Genomic DNA, 24,802 nt, shown 5'->3' with positions numbered 1-24,802 from the left:
TTTTGACTGTAAGTTTTCTAATACCTAAGTATAAGCTTGAACTGAACATTTCAAATTAAAATATTATAATAATATTTAAAAAAAACTATTTACATCAAACGAATCACAATATGGTGCTACTTTACCGTACTAGTGCGATAATAAGCACATTACGTAACTATGTCCAAAATTTAAAGGTTCATATATACTGTAAAACGTTGTACGATACATGTGCGAATAGGTAATTCGCAACTCGTGTCGATTTAAAACACTCCCTTCGGTCGTGTTTTAATTTATCGCCACTCTTTACGAATTTCCTATTTTTCGCACTTGTATCGTAAATAACTATTATTTCACATCTCAATACAAAAAAATAAAATACACATATAATAAAGCAACTCAAGTAGGTAGAGATAGACAACAGATTTGTCATTTCGAACATCGATCATCCGAGATAGTACTTACGTTTAGTAGCAAATGTAATACACTAATCAATATGTAAACAGGCCCAAAGGTAAGTGTATACGGTCGTAAGGGCCTTATAAAAATAAATTATTGATTATCTCTGAAATGAAGTCAATTAGAATACCGGTGTCATTGAGAAAGTTACTTTATTTAAGCTCAGGAATGCAACCTTGAAATTAATGTAAATCATAAAAAACACGGTGTATAAGATATCGTCCCCATACAATTAGTTTTCTTATATTTAGCCTCTAGCAGATTTTTTTTTTTAAATAAATGAGTATCACACTTAAAAACTAAACCTAAATGTATCAGAACTTAAATATAAACTAAATATGTGTAACATAACTTGCTACCTATTGACTACGGGGCATTGCATTAGTTTTATGTTTAGATATATTTTAGTATGTATTTTCATTAATGAATAAACATCTAAATTTATTTATGTATAACACTTAGGTATTTGTCGTTTCTTAAAACTCGTCAAGCAGTCCCCAGTGTACCATTATATCGCGCGACGCAGAAATATTATCCTAAGTAACATTTACACTTAAGCACCTACTTCACGGCCCGCGACGATTTACATCTAAAAATTCGATTTTCCTGGTCACGTTTGCGTCTGATAAAAATCGCATAAAGTCAGCCAAATACTAGGTTCAATTTAAATTTTTACAACCCACGCACGCCGGGTTTATCCTGTATAACGGTCCTATATTTTCTAAAGCATTAGCTCTGAAATTTTCATCTCTATTTGGAGATGCTAAAACCGTAGCGTAGATTGCTTAAGGTGCTATTTATGCATAAAATATTAATTTTACTTCTATTGTGGACAATGGTTCACAGCATCCCTAATAAAATTATAAATGCGAATGTAGGTAACTCTGTCAGTCTGTCTGTCGGTCTGTTATTTCTCGTCTGTATTTTTTTAATGTTGCCACACAAAACAGTAAATAATTTATGTAAAGAACTAATTGATTATAAAAACACATATTGCTAAACTAACGGCTTAGCCTACCGTATTTTATATTTGCCACAAAGCTAACTGGCGACTGAGATCATAATGCTATCTCCTTTACCCGTTTTTAGAGCAACCAAGAGTAAAGGAGATGGCATTATGACCTGACTCACTACATAGTTTTGCGACAAGTATAGGCTAAAAATAAACGACGACAATTATAGCCGATGCGTGTGACAAAAAAACTATGAATTAAACCAAATGGCGGACCGCAGTCCGGATCTGGACCGCCGACTACTTGATTTTTTTTGCTTATTTAATAAAATCAAGTCATTTTATTTTAAGAACTGGATCCCTGAAGAAAATAATTGGTGACCCCAGACTTAAACCGTAAAATTACTTAAGGTACCATAGCTTCAGGTCTTTTAGATAACAATATGGTTGCCAAAAATGTTATTAGCAATCTTGAGGAATTTCTCTAGGGACTTCAGTGAATCGAATCCAGATTTTTTGACTTTCGCTCTATAGAAAAATATCACAAACATTAGGTCTAAAACGTACTTTAAATTTTTTTAACAATTTATGCACAAAAGCTAAAAATATTAAAATTGCTTCTAAAAATAGGCAATTTGAGGGAACTCAGCGATTACTTTTTTCTTTTTAAAACTCACAAAAGATTAATTTTAAAACAGATATCCGCGGTCCCGAGCACGTACATTCATCTCGCTCATGCTTACGGTCAGTGAGTGTGAGAGAAGAACAAGAACCTGCGGGGCCTAATGACTCAAGATATTTCCAATTTGAATACATATCGTTTCTATTTTGTTACACGTATATTTATTCACCTAACCTTTCCAAGGTTACTCGCATAATTTTGGCAATTTTCCCCCTCTGAACGTGAATCCAAATCGGTACCTACGTCTCGTCTCCCCTATTGTTTTCCAATTTTTTGCACTATTACCCAATTCAATATGCTACCTTTTCGTTTTACATTACACGCTGCTACTTTTTATTTATACGTAAAAATCCTGCGGAAAGGTATTCGATCATTTAGCAGTAGATGGTTAATGTATAGTTTAATATATATGTATGTATTTATATTGTCAAGCTATTATCAATTGGCATCATAGGTATTCTGTTTTAGTTTGATACAAATAAAACAGATAATTTTCGTGAATTCAAACTATGGAAAACACATCTCGGCGTTTCGAACCCGAACCGAACAGCGTCCGTGGTCAACCGGTGACCGGGGAAAAATATATATCTACCTATATCAAAATTACGATTTGATTATTTTTTGTAATATTACATAATATATAGTGAATATTCAAATTAATAACGAAAAGTTTGCCATAGCTCCTCATAAGGTGAAACTTGATTTTAACGTGTCAGTCTAATTATGAAAATCGTGTAAAATTATTTCCTAACCTTCGGGGATGTTTTAAAACGCTTTTTATATATAAGATGAAAACAAAGACTACGGCTGAATTAAAATAAAATAGTATCACAACTTGAGAAGTTCATAAGTCAAATAAAACTAACTATGTTTTATGACAAAAATGTATTTAACATTTTTGTACGAAATTTTGTCGACTTTGATTTGTACATACAACACTTTTCAATATTACTGATAGATTCCTAGAAATATGAGTGACCTTAACCTTTTCCCCCCAACCACACCCCCACCGACTGAAACAATAATTCGGTATATACCTCTACTAATAACACAAATCGCCATGTGCGATAAGATATGAATCTACCCGTTTATTTGGGTAGATACGGGTAAATACTGGCAAGATGGGTATTTACCTGGGTGGGTAAATTGGGTAAATACCCGCGACCCATCTCTAACCGCAGACAATAATTATTAGATAATTGTCGGTTTAATGCTTGTTTAAGATTTCAATGTAGTTTCCGAACAATGTGTATTTAAGTAATCCCGTGCGGATCTATATGATCTTAGCGGATTCAAGTCTCACACGGTAATTCTTTCTTGTTTTTTTAGTGTGTGTGTGCCTGAAATAAATTATAGCTTTTTGTATAGTCTTATAAGTATTTCCTATGCTTGTTACTAAGCAATAACAGCTTCCCGTGACACGGGAATCACTAGACTACTGCCAGGTTTAACGTAATTGAACGTATTCAGTGCTGGATACTGTCAGCGCGATAGGTACCTAAAAGTCTAACACTTGTTGCCCAGTCATCATAAGCCCAAAAAGGGTGTCAACCTCGAGATAAGAGATAATGAGAGATAAGCTGGAAACTCGTATACACCATCATTGTGGCGTTTTAAACGTTATCTTAAAAATCTAATCTAATGTCCAAAAAAAGAACAGTTTTTGAAAATATCAAAGTTTCTTTATGTATAGATCCAATATTGTTTTCATCTAGGTAAAAATTTAAGAGCTTAAAATTTGCTACAAGTTATGTTTCAAACATTTTTTCTTGTCGGTTTCCGTTCGCCGTTTTCATTTTCAAGATTAACTTATTATCTCACATTCCGTAATTGAACCCTTAATTTTTCTGCATTATTATCTCAAGCGGCTGGTAAAACAGTTGCGTGGTGATTTTCTAGTATAATACAAATCATACAGTTTTCTTAACATAATACAAATCATTCTCATGCAGCCAACCAAAAAACTTCTTACCAACCGCTTTGCGTAAAACGCCTACCTCTCTTACTCGTATTCATAAAACTTTACGGGCCTGATTTAGTTAAGATATGTTTTATCCCTTTCTTACAAATATATAAGTCAAAATGACAGATAATCACAAACGATTCAGGGCTATTCAGGCCAGTAACGCGTTTATGAATAATGCTATACATCTATAATTATAGGACTCATTTCTTCCCCAGTCAGTATGGCCTGCCTAACGATGAGGATATCTTTACATCGAAGCTCAAATATCTAGCTGTGGAATTGGTATCCAATGTCGCGTTTACGTTACAGGTTTCTCCGATATTAATGTTATTATATAAGATTTTAGAGCGAAATAAGACGTTATTCCGATAAACCGTGACGTACTTGTAGTAAATGAAGAGACATGACCATGACTTAGCAAAATAGGCTACGTAAATAAATAAATTATAGATAAATATTTGGGGACAATCTTACACTGATCAACCTAGCCCCAAACTAAGCAAAACTTGTACTATTTATTCCAGGCGACGTACGTCTATTGATAAATACATACATAGATACGTACAAAACACTCATGACTCAGGAACAAATATCCGTGCTCGTCACACAAATAAATGCCCTTACTGGGATTCGAACCCAGGACCATCGGCTTCATAGGCAGGGTCACTTCACTATAATGCAGTTCGAATGGCACAAAAGTGGGCATGGGTAATGAGTTGTAATAGAAAAAGTCGAATACGACTCTAGTTGCCTTTCAAAAATCTGCAAGTATCTCCTATACTCAAAGCACTTACTAATGTAGTAACAGTAAGCAATATGCCTTAAGTTAGTAAGCGTTGCTATGAGTGTAACAAAATAATGAAGAGTTTCTGCTTTAGTAGACATTAAAGATTTTCAAAATTCTTTTTTAGCCACTTTTGATGTGACCTTTTTTACCACTTTTTGTTATTTTGTAGTCAGGATCGCGAGCCCTTTTCATCCTTATAGGAGAAAAAAAGTGTCCAAATATGTCCATATATTTTTCAAACTTTCCTTTTTGTTACCGCCATACAAAGTATATGTCCACATATATGGTAACACGATAGGAAAAAAACCCTGGGACATTTTGGTGCTCGTGGTTCTGTGTAGATAAACACGAAATTGTTAAATTGACATTTATTTTAACTTATTTGTAATTTAGTGTTTATATTGCCTATACCTAATTTAATATATTTATTCACCTGTAATTTGACATAATTAAATTTAATTGCAACTTAATATTTATCTAATTGTAATTTGACGTAATTTAATTTTACTTTGTATAATTGTGTTATTTAATTTATTTACATTGACATTGTTTGTATTATCTTTTGAGCGTTTTGGGGTCACCTGTAAGCCCGTAAGAGTCTCTCATTAATAAAAAAAAATGCATTTTTCTCTTAAGGAACGCTCAATTACCTCGCTTTCGAAGTTATCCCAATGTATTTTACTCATCCGGAATTGGGAAAACAGTAAGCTGACATCATTTGCAAAAAATATCCTGTATTTACACGTACTTATGTAAAAATATAACTAAGAATATATGAAACCACGCGCATAAAAGTAACTTCGAGTCATAAATAGGTAATTTAATATCTTATACGATAAGGTGATAATCTCATGAAACACATACCCGCAACTGTCAGCTTTTGGATACAAATACGAGTACAATTTGTTTTACTTAACTTACGTTCTTATGAGTTAGGTAACAAACCGTCGTATAATATAAGGCAATTCGGTATAATTTCGGCACAAACATTAGTGTTATTGTTTATTTGCTTCATTTTACCCGTTATCGGCTCTGTTATTTTTTTATTTGTTTCATTTTACTCGTAAAACTCAACCTAGGAGTTCCAAATGAACTTAGCGATGCCCCAGCTCTAGTATCTTATTGGTAGTAAAAATATACTTAAGCAGAAAACATAAATATAAAGGACATAAATAAATTTTGTATTTCTAAACTAAGTACTCTAAGTAGCCCTTTTTAATTTATTAATACCAACATATAAGCATAATCAAATATGAGCATTATCGAATTTAAATTCATTCATTTATATTTATGTTGTGCAAGTGAAATTAGCTTAATATGAGCACATTTTAACTAAACACCTTTCATAACCTACAAATCATCAAAAGTTATGAACCTTTCTCAACATCTCGAATTATACGGTAGCTCCACAGTAGGATCTTAATCTAGTTATTATACGAGTATACCGCAAAAGTACTTTAATCTCAGCTCCTCCAAGTAGTTGTATAGTTGGAAATACTTTTCGCGATGTTTACGTTGCATGTTGCACTTAATCTTGACTCGCACTCCAGCTTAACGCCAAGTTATGAGGCTGAAGGCACTTTTCCCAATTACCCAGCCTTTGGCGAGTACTTTATGCTGTAATGAAATAAGATTTTAACAAGAATTTAAGGAAGGGTCTTAATACGTTTATGCATGTTTATGGTGTAAGTAATTGGAGCGAAATGAGATCTAGTTAAAAGTTATCACTATTTAATTCGTCTTTTAGTACCTAGTATTATATCAACATACAAAAGATTGCATGGTTATTTATCTCTTATTTATTAACACATAAACTTACAGTTGAACCAACTAAGATGCTATAAGTTAAAATCAGGTCGGCGCACAAATATTCTATCAGTATATAGGTACAATTATACATTAATACAAGTAGATAGTTGAATTGACACTTTTTCATCGTACATATTGTTTATTATAAAGCTAATATGAAACTGATATACACATAGTGTGGGCTATTAATGTAAAATATCTGGGAGATCGAGCTTTGCTCGAAAAATATATTAAAACTCAAAAATGCGCGTTTTCCCAGAGATAAGACCTTTATAACAAATTTTATCTAAATCGCTAGAGAAAACGGCCGAGATGCCCGAAATATATATATATATATACAAGAATTGCTCGTTTAAAGGTATAAGATAATCGTCCAAAAGTTTCTTGATTTCAGATTCAACTCAAAACACCGTCTGAAAATTTTTAGAATATTCCACAATGTTTTTCATATATATAATTCACGAGACTGGAAAATCAAAACTAGCTTCTTTTACGGCTAAAAAGTAACCTGCTTGAAGCGAGACTAAGACAGCCCAAAGCATCAAAATAATAAAGGTAAAATAAAGCTAATTTAACATTACAGTTACAAATAATCTTGGTAAACAGAGCCCATTTGCGGCAACATCAACATAATTTAGGAACTAAAACTTTCGAACATGTTAGTCTAATCCCCGAGAGCAAAAACCTAAAATATCAAAGGAATAATTTTATTACTATTACTTACTACTTCCATACCGCTTTATAGCTTAGGGGCACTAAGTCATTCTGACATTATTCTTTACTGTCTGATCCAACCTACTAAAATATCCATTTCTTTTTTATTGTATCAGAGAAAACTTAACTTTTTTTTTGGTTTTTGGTTTTACGCAGCGGCTTACGTGAGCGAATAACTCGCGAACGAGAAGCGGCGCGGCGCGGCGCGGGTGAATCAATTATTTGATACCTATGGAAGTGTCCTACGTGGGCGATCTCGTTGCGAATACCGTGGGCCGCGCCGCGCCGCGTCGCTTCGCATTCACGAGTTATTGGCTCACATAAGCCGCTGCGTTACAGGTTTTTTTCGAGTTCGTACGACGAGTTTTAATGTAGGTGACGTGTCTCTAAAGTTATCTTGATCTTATCTTATGTTAAATACCTATTCTAAACCTTACGCTGTTACCGAAACCTACATACTTATTTGCGTAAACGTAAATAGAATGTTTAAATTCCAACTATAGCAAAACCACGATCAAAATTTACATAGTTCGTCCAACTATACACCGCATGCGGTTTCGACGTGTACAATGTACATATCGACAACATCTAAACAAACAAAAGATCCAATTGAAAGCGTATCGGACGTGCAGATACGAGACCTATCCTTAGGGAGTCCTCGGCAAACCGCAAACGGAGAATTCCAAGAAATTAAATATATTCCGAGGACTGTTTCATCTGTTGCTTCGCCAAGTATTATGATTTCTCTTAGGACTATCGGGTAAGCGAAAAGTTTTCAACACACGATTGTTCACGCCAATGTATTGGCCTTGAGATGTTTAGTACTTTGCTTTCCCTAATTAAGTACTTACGTTTTAAATTTGGGCTAAGCAGAAACGACTGCTTAATAACCATATGAACAATGTTGGAAATAATGAAAAAAAGGCAAATTAATATTGGAGATTTATTGGAGATTAGGTGTCCCGGAGTCGTGAGTTTGACGCACCCTTTTTTTCATCTTTATTTCTTATTTCCTGTTCTTGTTACGTAGATTTGACCAAAAATATAGGTACCGGAAAGTAGAATGCATTTTCTTGATCTCACGAGGACAATCAGCATCGAAAGGAGTGGACCAGACTATACGCGTCATAAGTACCTATCTACCATTCTCTAACTGTTTAACAAATAAATAATAATAACATATACATGGTTACATATTTAGAACAATTATCATGCTTAAACATATTACAACATATTTAGAACAATTAGATGGTAACAGATACTTTTGCGATTGCAGATTGAGAACGAAAACTGTAGATATTATATGTAGGGAAAGTATTCCAGGGTGGGTGGCACTAACTATTGATGCCGACTGAACCTACTTCCAGTAAAATGAGTAATACTCTTAAAGCCCCAAATTTGCACCAAAACTCTAATACGTTCATGTCTGAAAATGCTTCGCAATAGAAAAAAATAAAATCGATATTGATAGAAAATTACTTATGAACAGATAATGGTCCCTTGGTCTGACGGGCCCTGGCGCTCTGAGTCTCATCAAATATCTCTCTAAGTGACTCAGAGACGCCACAGGAGATCAAAGACCTGGCAGCTTCCTCGCTCAACGCATCAGTCTAATGATCCAATGAGGAAATGTTGCCAGCGTCTTCGTTACTATGCCGCAGGGGCCATTTATAGATTTATTTTAGTTTTATTTAGATTTAATTTAGACATATTTTAGTTTTAGTTACTTATAGTTTATATTATTAATTATATACATATTATTTTAATAAAATAAATCACAGATAATTTTATTAGTCTAAGCTACTCCCAAAAGTTTTGCGATCGAAGAAAAAATACTTTACATAAATCATTGCAAAGTTTTCATAATATATTTATTCGTTAAAACTTACCTAATAAACTTTCATCTGAACTCGTGCTATGTCTCTGAGAATTTAATTAGATGTTATGAAGCCTGCGTCCTGTTTATGAAAACTTACTGCAAGATTATAAATTCCTTAGTTCAATAAGTAGCGTTCATAATAAAGCAGTGATTTTCTTGTAAGAAATTAATTGAAGAAAGACGTTGGACGAACGCAATCGATATTGTTGAATTTTGGTTGGATATATATCATGATTTGGCTAATTCTACGCTTCCGTGGTCTCGGAGCTCACTGGCTAAAGTTGACTATGAAAAGGGACCTTATTGTCAGTGGCGCTTACGCCATTTCAACGATGCTCCCATATTATAAACAACGCCGCGCTATGCAGTGCGGCGTAAGCGCTATCAACAATAAGGTCCCTTTTCATAGATAATGTCACATTTTACACACTAATGCTTAAATGGAAAGTATCGCACGTATCCGTCGATACAAAAAGAGAAAATGTTTTTCCAGTCCTATATATTTTCCATTTCCATGTTTTTAGTATGTTATTGACGCAATGAAAAACTAGGTTTATATGTTTTTTTTTTACAAAACATTTTTTTTTTCTTTAAAAAAAGCGAAACCTATAAACCTAGTATATAATATACGGAAGCGATCGACGTCAAAATCAAAGTAATTTGTTAAGATTTTGTTAGTGGAAACAGTTTTTTCCCGAAATGGAATTTAATAGAAAAAGTACCGTTATTTCGTATGTTATTCTTCCCTCTTAAGTACACACAGTTAAGTCCCGTTAAAGTAAATATTAATTCGTAAATACCGTGAAAGTTTAAATCCGTATAGGTTTCCCATCAGAATACTCTCTAACCGCATAGTAACCAGTCAGGTTAATTTCCACATAATTGCGTTACCGGTTCATAGCATTCCCTTCTCGTTATTAATATTTACTTAATCCGATCCGATCCTACTGTTAAATACGGTTTTGAAATGGTTTTCAGGGCCTGAATAAATATTACACATTTGCGTTTCATGCTTCTCAATCGTACATTGACCCGGAAGATGTTTCTATTACAATCTAAACTACTTAAGAGTATATACTACGACCGATTCTCCATACAAACGCAGTCCTCATTTTCCTCCATGGATTTTTTTATACTACGTCGGTGGCAAACAAACATACGGCCCGCCTTGTGGTAAGCGGTTACCGTAGCCTATATACGCCTGCAACTCCAGAGGTGTTACATGCGCGTTGCCGACCTTAGGGTCGGTGAGTGAATTTGCCACAGCTCAACGAGGGCACAGCTCGTTGAGCTCTGCAGAAACACAACACTATGAGTAGGGTCTAGTGTTATTTGGCTGCGGTTATGATATTGACATAATGTAAAATATTTTTACACAATTTATTGTACTTATGTATTAACCATATTTATGCCCTGTCGTTTGTCTTTTTTTTATGACAATAAGAGTTAGGAGCGAAAGAAAATTCCATAAAAAAAGCTCCAACGAAGTGACGGGACCACTTCTCCATATAAACAAAAGAGAATTTGAAATAGAATGTGTATTTTCAAAGAGATTTATGATTTATGATTAAAGAAAACTTTGTAGCCACATCAGTTTACTGCCATCTTTCGACACCTGATTAAAACTTTTAGAACGCCATTTGACTTTGATCCTTATTCTGTCAGTGATATGTGTTCAATTTGTTAAATATCAAAAAGTGTTGCAATTTAAAAACGAAGTATAGAGTTGCAAGCGCCCGTAGGCTACGGTGACTGTAGTATAAGAAAAGAAGTATCAGAGGGTTACCTACGTATTAATTAACAAGTGCTATATTATTGTCCTAATGATTTCTAAGAAAGTGAATGAATGTATGTACGGTTATTTTTTTTTTTAAATAGGTAGTTTTACATTAACATTGATAATTTTAATATAAACTGTAACCATGTTTAAGCATGAAGATTCAATTTTATAATGTTTAGTGACATACAATTTGTTATTGACTGTAGTAATAATTATTATTATAAATTTAATTAATACATTGTTAAGTGTACCTACATACTTAATACAATCTGTAGATTTAAGAATATTACCGTGCCCTGCCAGGGCCCATTTAAAAGAAGCTCTTAAAATTAAATTAAATTAAATAATAATTTATTACAACCCATATGTGTGTTAGTAACATACAAAGTAAAAAATAAAAAATAATCTTAAGACTTACAGCTATATAAAACCAAATAATTTTAATTATTCACAATTCATAACAACTTTAAGATTATAATTTTCGACTAGAATCAATGGTAAAATTGGTTAAAAGACAAAGCAATTTAAATTATAAAATTAAGAAGATATTAAACACACACCTTTGTACCTATATATATGAATATGAAACATATGAATATGATATGCAATAAATATATGAATATGAAACGTTATAAACAATTCTTCATAAATCGCATTACCAAGCATGTTTTTTCTTTTCTATAGGTGAAAAGCCGTGAAAGCTTTTCAATGTAACCCTTTGCGCAGCCAATGGCTATTTTCTTTGTATAATGGTTGAAACATGAGGAAAGTTATTGTTATATAATGTTACAACGTTAACAAAGGTACCAACAGGTATTTGGAGATTATGGTGGAATGAGATTGGGTTTCATTTTTAAACAAGCGTAATGTTTATATAAAATAATATTATTACATATTATGTAACTAGGTATGATTGGTATTATTTATATTTATGTAAACATGGTGTTTACTCAGTCACCTGCAATAATTTACGGGGTGAATATATAAGTCATACTGGACAACTTCTACTATGGCACCAACCCCGAAATTGCGAAAAAAAATTGTCTGTTTCATACATTTTGGCTATCTGACCTTGACATTTTCTATGGGAGAGTATTTTTAGGGTTCCGTAGCCAAATGGCAAAAAACGGAACCCTTATAGATTCGTCATCTCCGTCTGTCTGTCCGATTCTGTCACAGCCACTTTTTTATATAGCAATACGATTGTATATGTAGTAATATAATATGAGTAACATTGTAAATAATGTTGTCAATGTCCAAAATTGCTAATAGTTGATATGATTTCAAAATGTTTTTCTCTAACTATGCACTCACATTCTAGAATGTCTATTTTGCCCTAAGCTATGGTTGACCGGTAAAGAATGCCTTAAGGCATTTATTCCATATTTTTATAATGCATAAAGTTTATATATATAAATAAACGTGTCCTCACCGAATCCTCTGTCCCCTGTCCTGTAACCAAATTATTAGAAGTGCGATTTTCAAACGGGTGGCCTTGAGTTTAAATCTTGGCTCTTACAAAATGGCCGAAAAACGATGACAATTTTGTTTACTGCCGCATATTGTTGCTTTTACAAACGTTTGCTTTTGTCTAACAAAACTAAAGAATAATATTTTGAAGAGAATACGTTTTGTTTTAGTAGTTTTTTTTCTTTTTAAATACAGACTTTATTTAATCATATCAGAGACGTCATCATCATAATTAATAGCTGACACTGAAATTATTTATAAAGCATTGACATGTGAAATTATTGTAGTTTTAATTTTAATGACATTTAAACATTTTGTAAAAGACGTGAAAGTAAGAAAAGTATTCCGGAAAATTCTTTGTCAACGTATTTTTGGACTAACTTATGTATAATACGGCCCAATTCACAATCAGAATCAAATAAAAACATTTCCGATGCTATTTTTTCATCCCCAGGCCCCGGCAGAGCTAATCTCAAGGCTCACTGTTCTTAAAATCTTTGCGAAAACCAGTAATGGACTATGGACGTGAATAATCTCAGAACTTCAGATGGCTTATTCAAATTTAAATAAACATTATACTGATTTGATATGAATCTCAGTGCACCTTGCTATAACTCATACATTTTACTTAAAGATTAAGTACATCGATGCTCAGTATTTCTTACACCCCGTTTGGGTGCTGCCTCTGCGTACATCTCACGACGGGCAAAATAAATAAATAGAAATTAACAAAAATCGTTTATTTGAGATCGGCGACCGGTCTGGCCTAGTGGTTCGAATCCCTGTAACGGCATTTATTCGTGTGATGAGCACAAATATTTGTGGCTGGCTTTTCTACGGATTTAAGTATTTACATATTATATAAATATATCGTTGTCTGAGTACTGTAATAATGAGACGCCTAGATTGTGGTGGAATGGAAACACTCGTTGTAGATTGCTTATTTTATATTTGTTTATAACATTCAGCTATATAACAAAATCGACTACCTTTAATGACAGCCACCTCCCGAATGCTCGTCCGCAAATCTTTATTCATCTGGCAGAGCGATAGTACTGAATTCAAATCTATAACTTTTGCCAGTTATCTTCAAAAAGACTGTGAAGGTTTCCAACCTTCATAGTACCCGGAACACAAACCTTCCTGAGCTTACTGTGGGAATTAGTCAATTTGTGAAAGAATGTCCATTAAAATATTATTAATAACGTTGTTAGCATAAAAAGCACCATTCGCTCGATGTACCCCTGAAGGATGACTCACGTTACAACGGTCCGGGTCCGGGTCGCGGCGTCAAACACTTCGTTTACTATAGAAAACATCACGTGATCACCGATCACCCGTCATAGAAAATGAAGTGTCGGTCGCCCCGGCCCGGACCCGGGACGTTCTAACATGAGTCATCCTTAAAAATAACGTTCGAATATCAACTGCAGCTCCATTCCTGTTGCGACATTACTGCTGCGGCGTTAATGCCATTGCCGTATCTGCCTATTTCCTTGACAAAATGAGTGACGGATTGAACGTCACAATCGCGGCAGTAATCAGACGGTAAACAACTCTAATTTTATCAAACAAACTGACAGATACAGCGCTCGCGTTAAGGCTGCGGCAGTAATGTCGCAACAGTAACGCAGCTACAGTTGCCATCCGAATGGCAGTTTCACACATGTTGGTTTCAGCTCCGCGCACCCTTCCCAAATGTCCGGAAGTCCGTAACAATGTTTTTTCCGTAAACAAGAAACGTTATTTTTATTTTTTTATTTATTGGTATCAGAGAGACGCAATGAGAAAAATCTCAAATAATTGTTGTATTTTTTAAATCTGAATTCGCCCCAGGTATCAGAACAGGCTTCACATAAGGGTGCTGATTAAAATCCAACGTTCCAGCGGGTTGAGGATTAAGGCCTTGCGTAATCTAAATTTTAAAAGCAAATTGTTTTTGCGGGATAATCGAGAGTTTAACTCTAAAACTTATGATAAAAAAGCAGTAACATACATATGTAAAAATATATTTATGACAAAAAAGTAGTAACATGCATACGTAAAAACCGTAAAAACGCAAATATGTTTACTAAAAATACGTGAGTTAAATCATAAAATTAGTTTAAAGTTTAATATACTCGTATTATGTTTATATTTACAATCATGGCATGGCATCAACAGGGATTTGAACAATATAATATATTAATATTGAATTAGGATTAATAGGTTACATTTAAGACAGTATAATGCAAGCCCAAAAAGGTGAATACTTAAAAGTGTTGAAATAATGCGATCTTGTATTTTTAGTAAAAAATTGTAGTTCGTAACTGGATTTTATGTCCATAATAGATATTGAAAAGTTCATAACTCTGCTTCTACTTGGCCGCTTAACTTTCTAAGACACAATTTTTAATACTGAACATTGAACTGTAAAACTTAGGTGTTTCAAAGTCAGTTAAGTAATAAATTTAATTACTCCACAAATTATCATATCAAAACTTAATAGTTCGACCTTAATATGTTACATTAAATGACAAATTTTGTTGTTTGGTACCGCTGGAGAGACGAAGTGCAAAAAAAAATAAGCGAACTCGGCGCCGTCGGCTGGACAGAAATGGCTTTAGACGCAGAAGCATGGCGGTCTTTGGTATCGGAGGCCCATCCACTTCGGGTCGCTGTGCCACAGCAGTAAGTAAGTAAGTAAGGTAGGGTCATTAACCCTCTGTATCATAGCGTAGCGCACTCATCTACTGAAATTTCAAGGAAATGTTTAAGTACAGTTTTATACCTTTCTATCACGTAGTCTACAAATCTGTTACAAAATGTGAAATCTATGAAAAGGGACCTTATTGTCGATGGCGCTTACCCCGCACTGCGTAGCGCGGCGTTGTTTATAATATGGGAGCATCGTTGAAATGGCGTAAGCGCCACGACAATAAGGTCCCTTTAAATAGATAATGTCACAAATGTCGTCATTTTCATTTATATTTTATTTTGGCGATCATGATAGAATTTATTTTATTTTTGACACCAATGCAAACTTATTATGTAATTGTCTTTCATGAAGCAAATCATCTAAATATAAATCTAATCTAATGAATGACTGTATGTGAATGATTTTAACATTTAATTGATAATTGCCTAAATGTTCGTGTAAACCTTTACAAAAACGATGGAATATGTACAGCACCGGAGAGTCTATACCCGGTGTAGCCTGTAACATGAGCAAAAAATTAAACTGTAGGCTGTACTCCTCAAACTAAACAACATTTGCTCAGCAACTTTTAAAAATAACTTGTATATTGATTTTTACAACGTTTTAAACTTTATCCTAAGACGCAATGTTTTGCGAATTTTGTTATGTTTAAAGCGGGACAAGAGACGTCAATTACACTAATGACAGTATACATTGAAGGTAATATTCATTTTGTATGAAAAATACACACACTTCAACATTTTTAAATGTCGCTGAACAAATGTTGGTTAGTTTGAGGAGTACAGCCTACATTTAAATTTTATGCTCGTGTTACAGGTCACACCCGGTATAGTAACAACAAGTTTATGCCGCAGCAGAGTTGAATAAATTTTGAATTCAGAACTAACTGCCAGCCTTGAAAAACATTTACAAATAGGCATATATCAAATTACGTACATAAACTGATTTTTTGACAAGCAGATACGTCTTCGCGATACAACTTAAATAAAATAAAATAAAAATAATAATAAAAATAGCCTTTATTCTACCATAATTAGTTTTTTTTTTTTTTTTTTACATTTCCTTTGCATGCATGATAATAGTTTTTAATAACACAATGAAACAAAATGTTAAATCAAATATTTTATGAATAATACTACTATCTTACATATGTTAAACAATACGTATATTTTAAATACAATACAAAGGAATGTGTTATTAAAAAACTATTATCATCACGCGATACAACTTACATTAAATTAAATAATATTCATGCTGACTGTTCCTTTAAATTGTTTTAACTTATTTACTACATTGAGAAACTAGAACCAAGGTTGTCAGTTTCAACTTCGCTAGTTACGGGTTGCAAGTTATCGGATGTTCTTATTAAAATTCTTGCCAGTGGCAAAGTCTTGCAAGAGACGTGACTTTACGTGAACTAGATACACGTATCTACATTTACCTACCTACTCGCGAGTTAGACTACCCGTCGCTTTCTATTTAATATAGTTAGAAAACGACGGATAGATCTAGCGAGCAAGATACTGTCGCAACGCTCCTGTGACAGAACGCACATGCAGTACTTCATAACTAATTTTTCTTGGCAATTTAGACTAATGACCAATGAGTTTAAAAAAAAAATAGAAAAAAGCGTTTTACTCAAAATGGTTCAAATAAACGTCAGTTCTCGTACAGACATACAACCACAGTCAACCAATACAATTAGCAAAGCGGATCACCGCTTAGCCAGCTTATCGCGGTTGGACAGTCGGGTCATCGGCTAGCTGTAGCGTTCCACTGTCGAACCGCGAGCAAGCGGTTACTCATCCAACGTCACTTTTCATTTGTTTTGATTACAGCTTAAGAGGAAAGGGGACTACTGGTTCTCCAGGAAAGGGGACTCTTCTTCTTCCTCGCGTTGTCCCTTTTTGCCACGGCTCATGGGAGCCTGGGGTCCGCTTGACAACTAATCCCAAGATTTGGCGTAGGCACTAGTTTTTACTTTCGTAAATAATCGTGCCTCGCGTCGTAATTGCGACTGCCATTTGACCTTCCAACCCAGAGGGTAAACTAGGCCTTATTGGAATAAGTCCGGTTTCCTCGCAATGTTTTCCTTCACCGAAAAGCGACTAGTAAATATCAAATGATATTTCGTACATACGTTCCTAAAAACTCATTAGTACGAACCAGGGTTTGAACCCGCGACTTCCGGATTGCAAGTCGCACGCTCTTACCGCTAGGCCACCAGTGTTTTTGCACCGCCAGAGAGTACAAAAGAGAAGAGAAATCATGTATTGCGAAATGACAAATACCACCTGCTTCAGCTGATAATACAGGGCAACATTCAAGGCAAATAAAAACGTCAAAGAAGACGTACCTCGTGGCTGAAAACCCTCAGGTGCTGGTTCAACACGAACACCAGATCGCTGTTTCGAGCTGCAGTATCAAAAGTAAAAATAGCCCTAATGATATCCAACCTCCGGCAGAAGACGGCACCATAAGAAGAAGCGAAGTATATTGGCCATATCATTGGTGTCTATACCTACTATAATCAAGGGGTCAAAATTGGACAAAAATGCTTTCGTTCAGCCGGCTGTTCTCTACATCGCATTTCGTCAAATGTTGTGAGTAGGTTCAATAATTACGAATGGAGAGTAATTAAAATAAAAGTTCGAAAACCCGCGCGATGGCAATAAGTTTAGATGCAAATTTCGCGCGACGCGCCCTATGTTTACTTCGTAATTTCTATATTTCTAAGTTACATCTTACTGAATTCCGGGAACAACATCATGCAACCCAACCTCGGGAGACACACTCAAAGGCAGCAACGAAAGAGGTATATAAACATATTTCCTCAACTGCAATGCTATTGCGATATCACTTATTCCCGGACAAAGAAAAGCATGAATAAAGTGCAAGCAAACTCTGTTAGAAACTATGTGCATATTGTGCATACTGTTTGAGCTCAGTGTATTTGACAAAGTTTAATAGTTTTACTTGTTACTTGCTTAAAAAAAAAAACTTAGTTTGGCTTTTGCTGCGTAGAGAGCGTTGGCAGCCTAGCGGTAGAGGCATGTGACTTTTAATCTGAAGGTATGGAGTTCAAAGTTTGATAAAAACTACTGTTAAACATGATTGTACGGCTTGTATTCACCGTCTAGAGCCGACAGCTTTGCTTGAATACATGGAATAATGAATGCTGTAAATTTCTTCGTTTAAATGTGGCTTGGAAACCCGATAATTTTTTGCAAGATAATCATCCGAAGCATTCACAGATAAAATATGTGATCAAAACAAACAAGATCAAATAGCTTGGATGGCAGCTCCAATTGCTTGATATCAACCCTATTGAGAATGTGTGGTCTTATTTGGATAGCAACATTAATAAAATAAATGTTACTACCGAGGATTTACACGTCAGTGCGCTCGATGAAGCTTGGAAAAATATTGACCCTGAATATCTTAAATCAATAGTAGCAAGCGTGCCTCGAAGAACCATGGTTGAAAGCGCAAAATATTACATTAAGTTTAATTCGTGTCTACGAGCTCTGCATGAATTATTAGGCCCAGACAAACGAAATGCTCTCGATAACTACCAATTTAAATAAATATTTTTATAGGTCTGGACATTTTATTATTTAGAATAGAATAGAATTATTTTTAATTCGCAAACACAAACCAGACAAATTACATAATATAACAAAAACGTAGAAAGTATAAAGTGCCACGAAATAGCCTCATCCCAGCATGTTGCTGGTGGCTTCCAGTGCTGCAAATTAAGGTCAGCATAAAGACAGTTTGGTTAGAAAAAAAAACACGACATTCGAATTTAGAAATATCCGAACACAAACGAATTTGATTTGAACTCAATTCTCATATCAGTCGAGATGAAGTTTTATTCAAAATGAAATTTCAATTGCAAACAGTGTCATCAATGGTATGTATCGAGTGTACATCACAAAAAATATAACTTAAATTAAGCGTGCACTAAATCGTAACGAACGGCAATAAAAGCTGGCACACAATACAAAGAAGCATCTCCGCAGCAGTGCGAGCCATGCGGGACGCGCTCAAAGAAGGTAAAAGATATAGTCATTTCAGGTGCATCGCTGCTGTCGAAACCAATCAAGTCACTTTAACCCTAGCGAAGAGAAGGGAAAACAAATGCTTATGGTATAATATAGAACTCATATGAATAAACCCCATACCTTAAGTGCTGCGAATTGAACCTCTTCTATAAAAATCTTACACACTGAAAAAATTATGAACTATCGAGTACCCATTAAAGTGATTTTCATTAAGATGAACTGCTTAACAACAGTAAAATACAAAACAGTATCGTTAACTATTTAATTTTTTTAAATCAACAAAAATAAACGAACACTCACTATATTTTAGCTACTCAAAACAGTATAATTTACTGTATTTTCGGAACAGTAAAATTTACTGTTTTGTTCGATAGGCTCATATGGAACTGTTTAAATTAAAGCAAACATTAATGCCATTCCAATTGTTTTAAATGATTTTTTTCTCAGTGCACGTTCGGCAAGTAAGAAAAAGATTTTAACTAATCCACGTACTATGCAAATTGGTAGAAAATGTATCAACCGGGTATCAAATACAAATGATTTTCAAGACACCTTTTAAGATTTTATCATGTTTTACGACGTGTCACTGAAAAGTAAATTATATTAAAAATCAATTTTTTGATGAATAAATAATGCTATATTACTAAATCATTTTTACTCGTAATCCTGCATGGATACTTTGGCACATAATACAGATTACCTCACAAATGAATGAAGTGAATTTAAAAGACTTTAAAATTTGTTATAAAAAAAACGCGAGTATTTTGAAAATTTTATACAAAACATCAAATGTATTGTATAAAATTTTCAACCCCCGGACGACAGGGACTTATTTGTTGCACTTTATGCCATCTTATTTATCCTGAAATCTGCATATTACAGAACTTTTACCAATAATAGCTACACACGATCTATTATCATCGTTTCTCATCCACCTCATTGTGTTAGAAAAACTCACCCAAGATGCATTAGTCCACAACAATAAACTTGCGTCCTTGGAAAGAGCTCTCAATGTAATAAAAGTTTTTGCGAGATACTTTCGGATCACAGACTACATTCTAGAGACTTCGCATAGCAGGCTTACGAACTTTCATGATCACCAGAAGTAGTCGCTCTTAAACTTATAGTTCCCACCAAAATTACTTTCATACAAAATGTTGCCAAGACGAGACCATATGGCTCGCACTGGCAAAAAGTTATCGGATCTCATGTAGAGCCAAGCTTCTAACTCTTCTATATGCCGTAACTCTTCACAAACTCTACACCTTAGTCAAAATATATGGCTTGGCCGTTTTTTTGCTACAAGAACTTTTGTATATAACAGAAAAGTAATGAAGCTTACGAAACGCAGCAAAACCGTCAAGCCACTTACAAGCACTGCCGTCCCCCAGATTACTACTCAGTGTTTTTTTGCTTCCCACCCTGATGAACTGAAGCCAATGTTAATTCTTGGGACTCTATTTTTCATTGATTCTTTGAAATGTTGATGTAACGCGGTCCCGTTTTTATACTAAATTAGCATAGGTGGCAGGACGGTTACCGTGAAAATCAATTCAATGAAAACAATTCGATGAAAATCCATCTCTATGGATCTTGTCTTATTGTAGTGACAGACGCTGATGTGTAGTCAATTTTTGAGCTAACGATTGGGCTTACATGCTGCACCTATTGGACACATGATCTGTGTTTGACGTGCTTCGCCTGTGGTTGGGTATTATAACATGGGTTGTTTTCAGCCCCAAACGCTTGTAAAGGTAATGAACTTGTTCATTAGATACCTTGCAGACTAGCCCCCCCCCCCCTGTCACGCAAAATAGGCGCCTTTTGAGTAGCAACTTTTTTATGTTTAGCTTTTGGGCATAAATTGTTACAAATTTTGAAAGTGCGTTTTATACCTATGTTTGCAGAAAGTCAAAAAATCAGTATTCGTATCGCTGAACTCTACAGAAAATTTTCAAGCCTTCTAATTAAATTTTTGGCAATCGTATTATCTAAGAAAAGCGGTGTTTTTTTCAATTACTCCGCTCTCTGAATCTAAGGCTCCTTAACCTTTTGATCGCCAAGAACACGTCGTTACTAGTCGTGACCACAGCGTCAAGGAAAACTGTTAGGTGTTATGGCGGACGCTGTCAAAGTAACCTTCACACTTTCGAGTAAATTAGCTCCCTTGCACCCGGGAGCTTGGCGTTTGAGTGATGTTTATGTTTAAGATATAAAGCGTTTAAAGGGTTAACGATTTCTAAACGTTAAATCCGAATTTCCGGGCCGTTGTCATATAGTCAAAAGTACAATAAAAACATAATAAAAGCATTTTACCCATACCGATTTATAGGTATTTTATGATACTGTCTAGTTTAACATTTTTGAATTTTTTCCAAGGGCTCAAAATGCTTTAATTATGCTTTAAAAAATTACGGCTGGTCTGACCTTGTGGGTAGTCACTCTGCCTATGAAGCTGATGGTCCTGGGTTCGAATCCTGGTAAGGGCATTTATTTGTGTGACGAAACGATATTTGTTCCTGAGTCATAGATGTTTTCTATGTATATAAGTATTTATATATTATATTTATCGTTATCTGAGTACCCACAATACAAGCTTTCTTGAGCTTACTGTGGGGCTTAGTGAATTTGTGTAAAAATTTCGTTTTTTTTATCAACTTCTGGGACTATTTAAACAAATAAAAATAATGTATTATTCACATTATTCCTAATTGAACATGAATATTGAATATACTACCGCCAGCAAAACCTTTTAGTTTCGGCCCCTTTTAGTGCTACAATGCCCTAGAAGTCAGTTTTAGTTGATACTTATTTGTAATTTTTCATGAGTACCACCTATTATACACTATACTACTATTACTACTGTTGTACTATTATTATTAGGGAATGTACACTAACACTATGGACATGGTCCGAAATAAATAAATTTAATTGAATTGAATTACCCTACCCATAGTGTTGTGTTCCTGCCGGTGAATAAGGTTGCCAGAGCTCAACGAGGGATGGGAGGGGGTTAGGGTCGGCAACGCGCATGTAACTCCTCTGGAGTTGCAGGCGTACATAGGCTACGGATACTGCTTACCATCAGGCGGGCCGTATGCTTGTTTGCCACCGACGTAGTATATATATATATAAAAAAAAATGATGACCAGCACAGGTATTGTACTCGTTTTGACACGACCTTGACATAATCTTGCTGGTGGGCGTGCATCTCACGCAAGACTTTCACTTTGTTTCGCATGCACCAATCAGCGTGAGCGATCTTCAAGGTCGTATCAAAGTAAGATCAAAACTGTAACCAGTTGTTAAATCCGAATCGAGCTCCAGGCGAATAAGAAGGACATTTTAACTCGATTTAATGAAATGTTCAAACCAACGGCAACCGCAGACTTTGCTGTAACTCCCTCAAGTAACCAACTCAATAAGTCTGGTATCGGCACCTTTGTAAATCAAGTAATTTCAAAATAATAGCCTAGGTAATACATATTTGCATAGGGCGATTTCCTTTTTTAATTTGCCCTAACTAAAGTTAGGATAAATGCTCCACCTGCCTCATCATCTTCTTCGCGTTGTCCCGGCATTTTGCCACGACTCATAAGGGCCTGGGGTCCGCTTAGCAACTAATGCCAAGAATTGGGTGATGCCCCAGTTTATTACGAAAGCAACTGCCATCTGATGTTCCAACCCAGAGGGTAAGCTAGACCATATTGGGATTAGTCCGGTTTTCACTCGATGTTCCACTTGTCTAAACTGAAATACATTAAATGACAAAATAAGAAAAAATGTCCATGGCTGCTGGAATCGAATCAGCCTCCTCTGCATTCGCAGATACTTTAAAACCGCTTGGCCACCCGAATCACGGTGGCATGGGTCGAAATTTCCCAAGTATAGCTATGTAATTCCTTTAGGGCTTACGTCGCCCTCTGTCTACCCTACTTGTCTACCCTATTAATTTAGCTGTCTGGTTGTTAACGTCAATCGACAGCCTTCTTACTCGCAGAATTATAATTTCCTGAAAGTTCAACATATTAACTACCGGCATATATAAATCAAGACGTGTATGATAAGCTTAAATATGGCGCGCTGGTTCTTATAAAACAAATTCAATAACTACCAACAAACATTTTCACCACAATGCTTGTTCATTTCGTTGCTTATATCATATTGACCTGTGCGTAGTTTTAACTTGAAATGAATTTAGTTTTCGCTCGTCAGCCCATTCCATTCCTTCGATCAAAATCATGCCCCGGTCTGACGCGAGCAATTATGATTTGACGTTGAAATAGTGCGAGAGTAAATCAAATTTATTATACCGGGTGTAGCGTGTAACACGAGCAAAAAATTAAACTGTAGACTGTACTTCTCAAACTGACCAACATTTGTTCAGCGACTTCTAAAAACTATGAAGATTTTAGACTCCCTATTTTTCATACAAATTAAATATTATCTTCTATGTACGCTGTCATCTATGTAATTGACGTTGCTTATCACGCTTCAAACATAATAAAATTCGCAATACATTGTGTTTTAGAATAAACTTTAAAGTATGCTAAAAATCGAAATACCAGTTATTTTTAAAAGTCGCTGAACAAATGTTGGTCAGTTTGAGGAGTACAGCCTACGGTCTAATTTTTTGCTCGTGTTCCAAGCCACACCCGGTATAGAGAGGTCAATAAAATTATGACGTTTCACGCCACTGCTAAATACGTAATTCTAAAACATTATAATCGAAATTATAATAATATGAACTGAAGTAATACTGTCTTTAAAGTTTATTTGAATAATTTTAGTCGATGAATAAATGAAAACGAATTGTAAGCAAGTCATGAATGAGCTAATACGCTTAGTGTAAAATATTTTCTTAAAGGAGGAGTCACATTTGTAATTATAGGTACGAACTGTAGGTAGGAACTGTCAAATATTGCCTAGCCCGAGACATATTTTATTTAATCTCAATCGCAGTAAACACCTTTACAACTGGTGGATTTTAAATATGTCAGTGTCAATGTATAGAATTCAAAATATGTCAGCCATGCTTCTTACCTTCTTGTTAGCCGGGTCCTTATGCTCCTGCACATACTCCTGCTTGAGGGGCTCGGTCTGTAGATCTGGTAGCGAGTGGCTGATCCGTATAGCTGCTTGGCGAGATAGGGAATCGCAGTTACTCTCTTCGGACGCGCGACGGCCTCTGCCAAACAATTTATTTTCAATTAGATTTTACTGGATATATACGAGTTAAATAAATAAAATAAACCATTTCTTAACTCACTCTCATGTTCATCCACAGTTTAATCATTCTTAATATCTATACATTTCCACATGTCTTGCCAAGTAGCATTTTTTTTAGAATTACGTGATTGATTATTATATTAAAGTTTAGATTATAATACTAAGATAAGAAACACATATTCGAATGTAAAGCGACATAAAAAGCGTAACTTAGCTATCACCAACAGTCCAACACTTAGCTACAGTTGTACAGTCAGATGCAGAGAGAGGTGACAACCCTGCAAACAAATTTCTATGCAGGGGGGTCACCTCTCTCTGCAGCTGACTGTAC

The 24,802-nt window shown here is 34.9% G+C and overlaps 1 protein-coding gene across 2 annotated transcripts in view; it reads right to left on the bottom strand.

Moving 5' to 3' along the window:
- LOC133524963 (synaptotagmin-6-like) overlaps window positions 1-24,802 on the bottom strand; it is a 168,559-nt gene that overhangs the window by 77,405 nt on the left and 66,352 nt on the right. For both annotated transcript variants that reach the window (XM_061861130.1, XM_061861131.1), the window contains exon 3: window positions 24,286-24,430. In XM_061861130.1, the coding sequence (XP_061717114.1) occupies window positions 24,286-24,430 (145 nt within the window). The remainder of the gene's footprint in view (window positions 1-24,285; window positions 24,431-24,802) is intronic.

The sequence above is a fragment of the Cydia pomonella genome, chromosome 14, assembly GCF_033807575.1.
Source record: "Cydia pomonella isolate Wapato2018A chromosome 14, ilCydPomo1, whole genome shotgun sequence".
NCBI classification, from domain to species: domain Eukaryota; kingdom Metazoa; phylum Arthropoda; class Insecta; order Lepidoptera; family Tortricidae; genus Cydia; species Cydia pomonella.
Note: the sequence above shows the minus strand (reverse complement) of the source record. Positions and strands in the feature narration are given on the sequence as shown.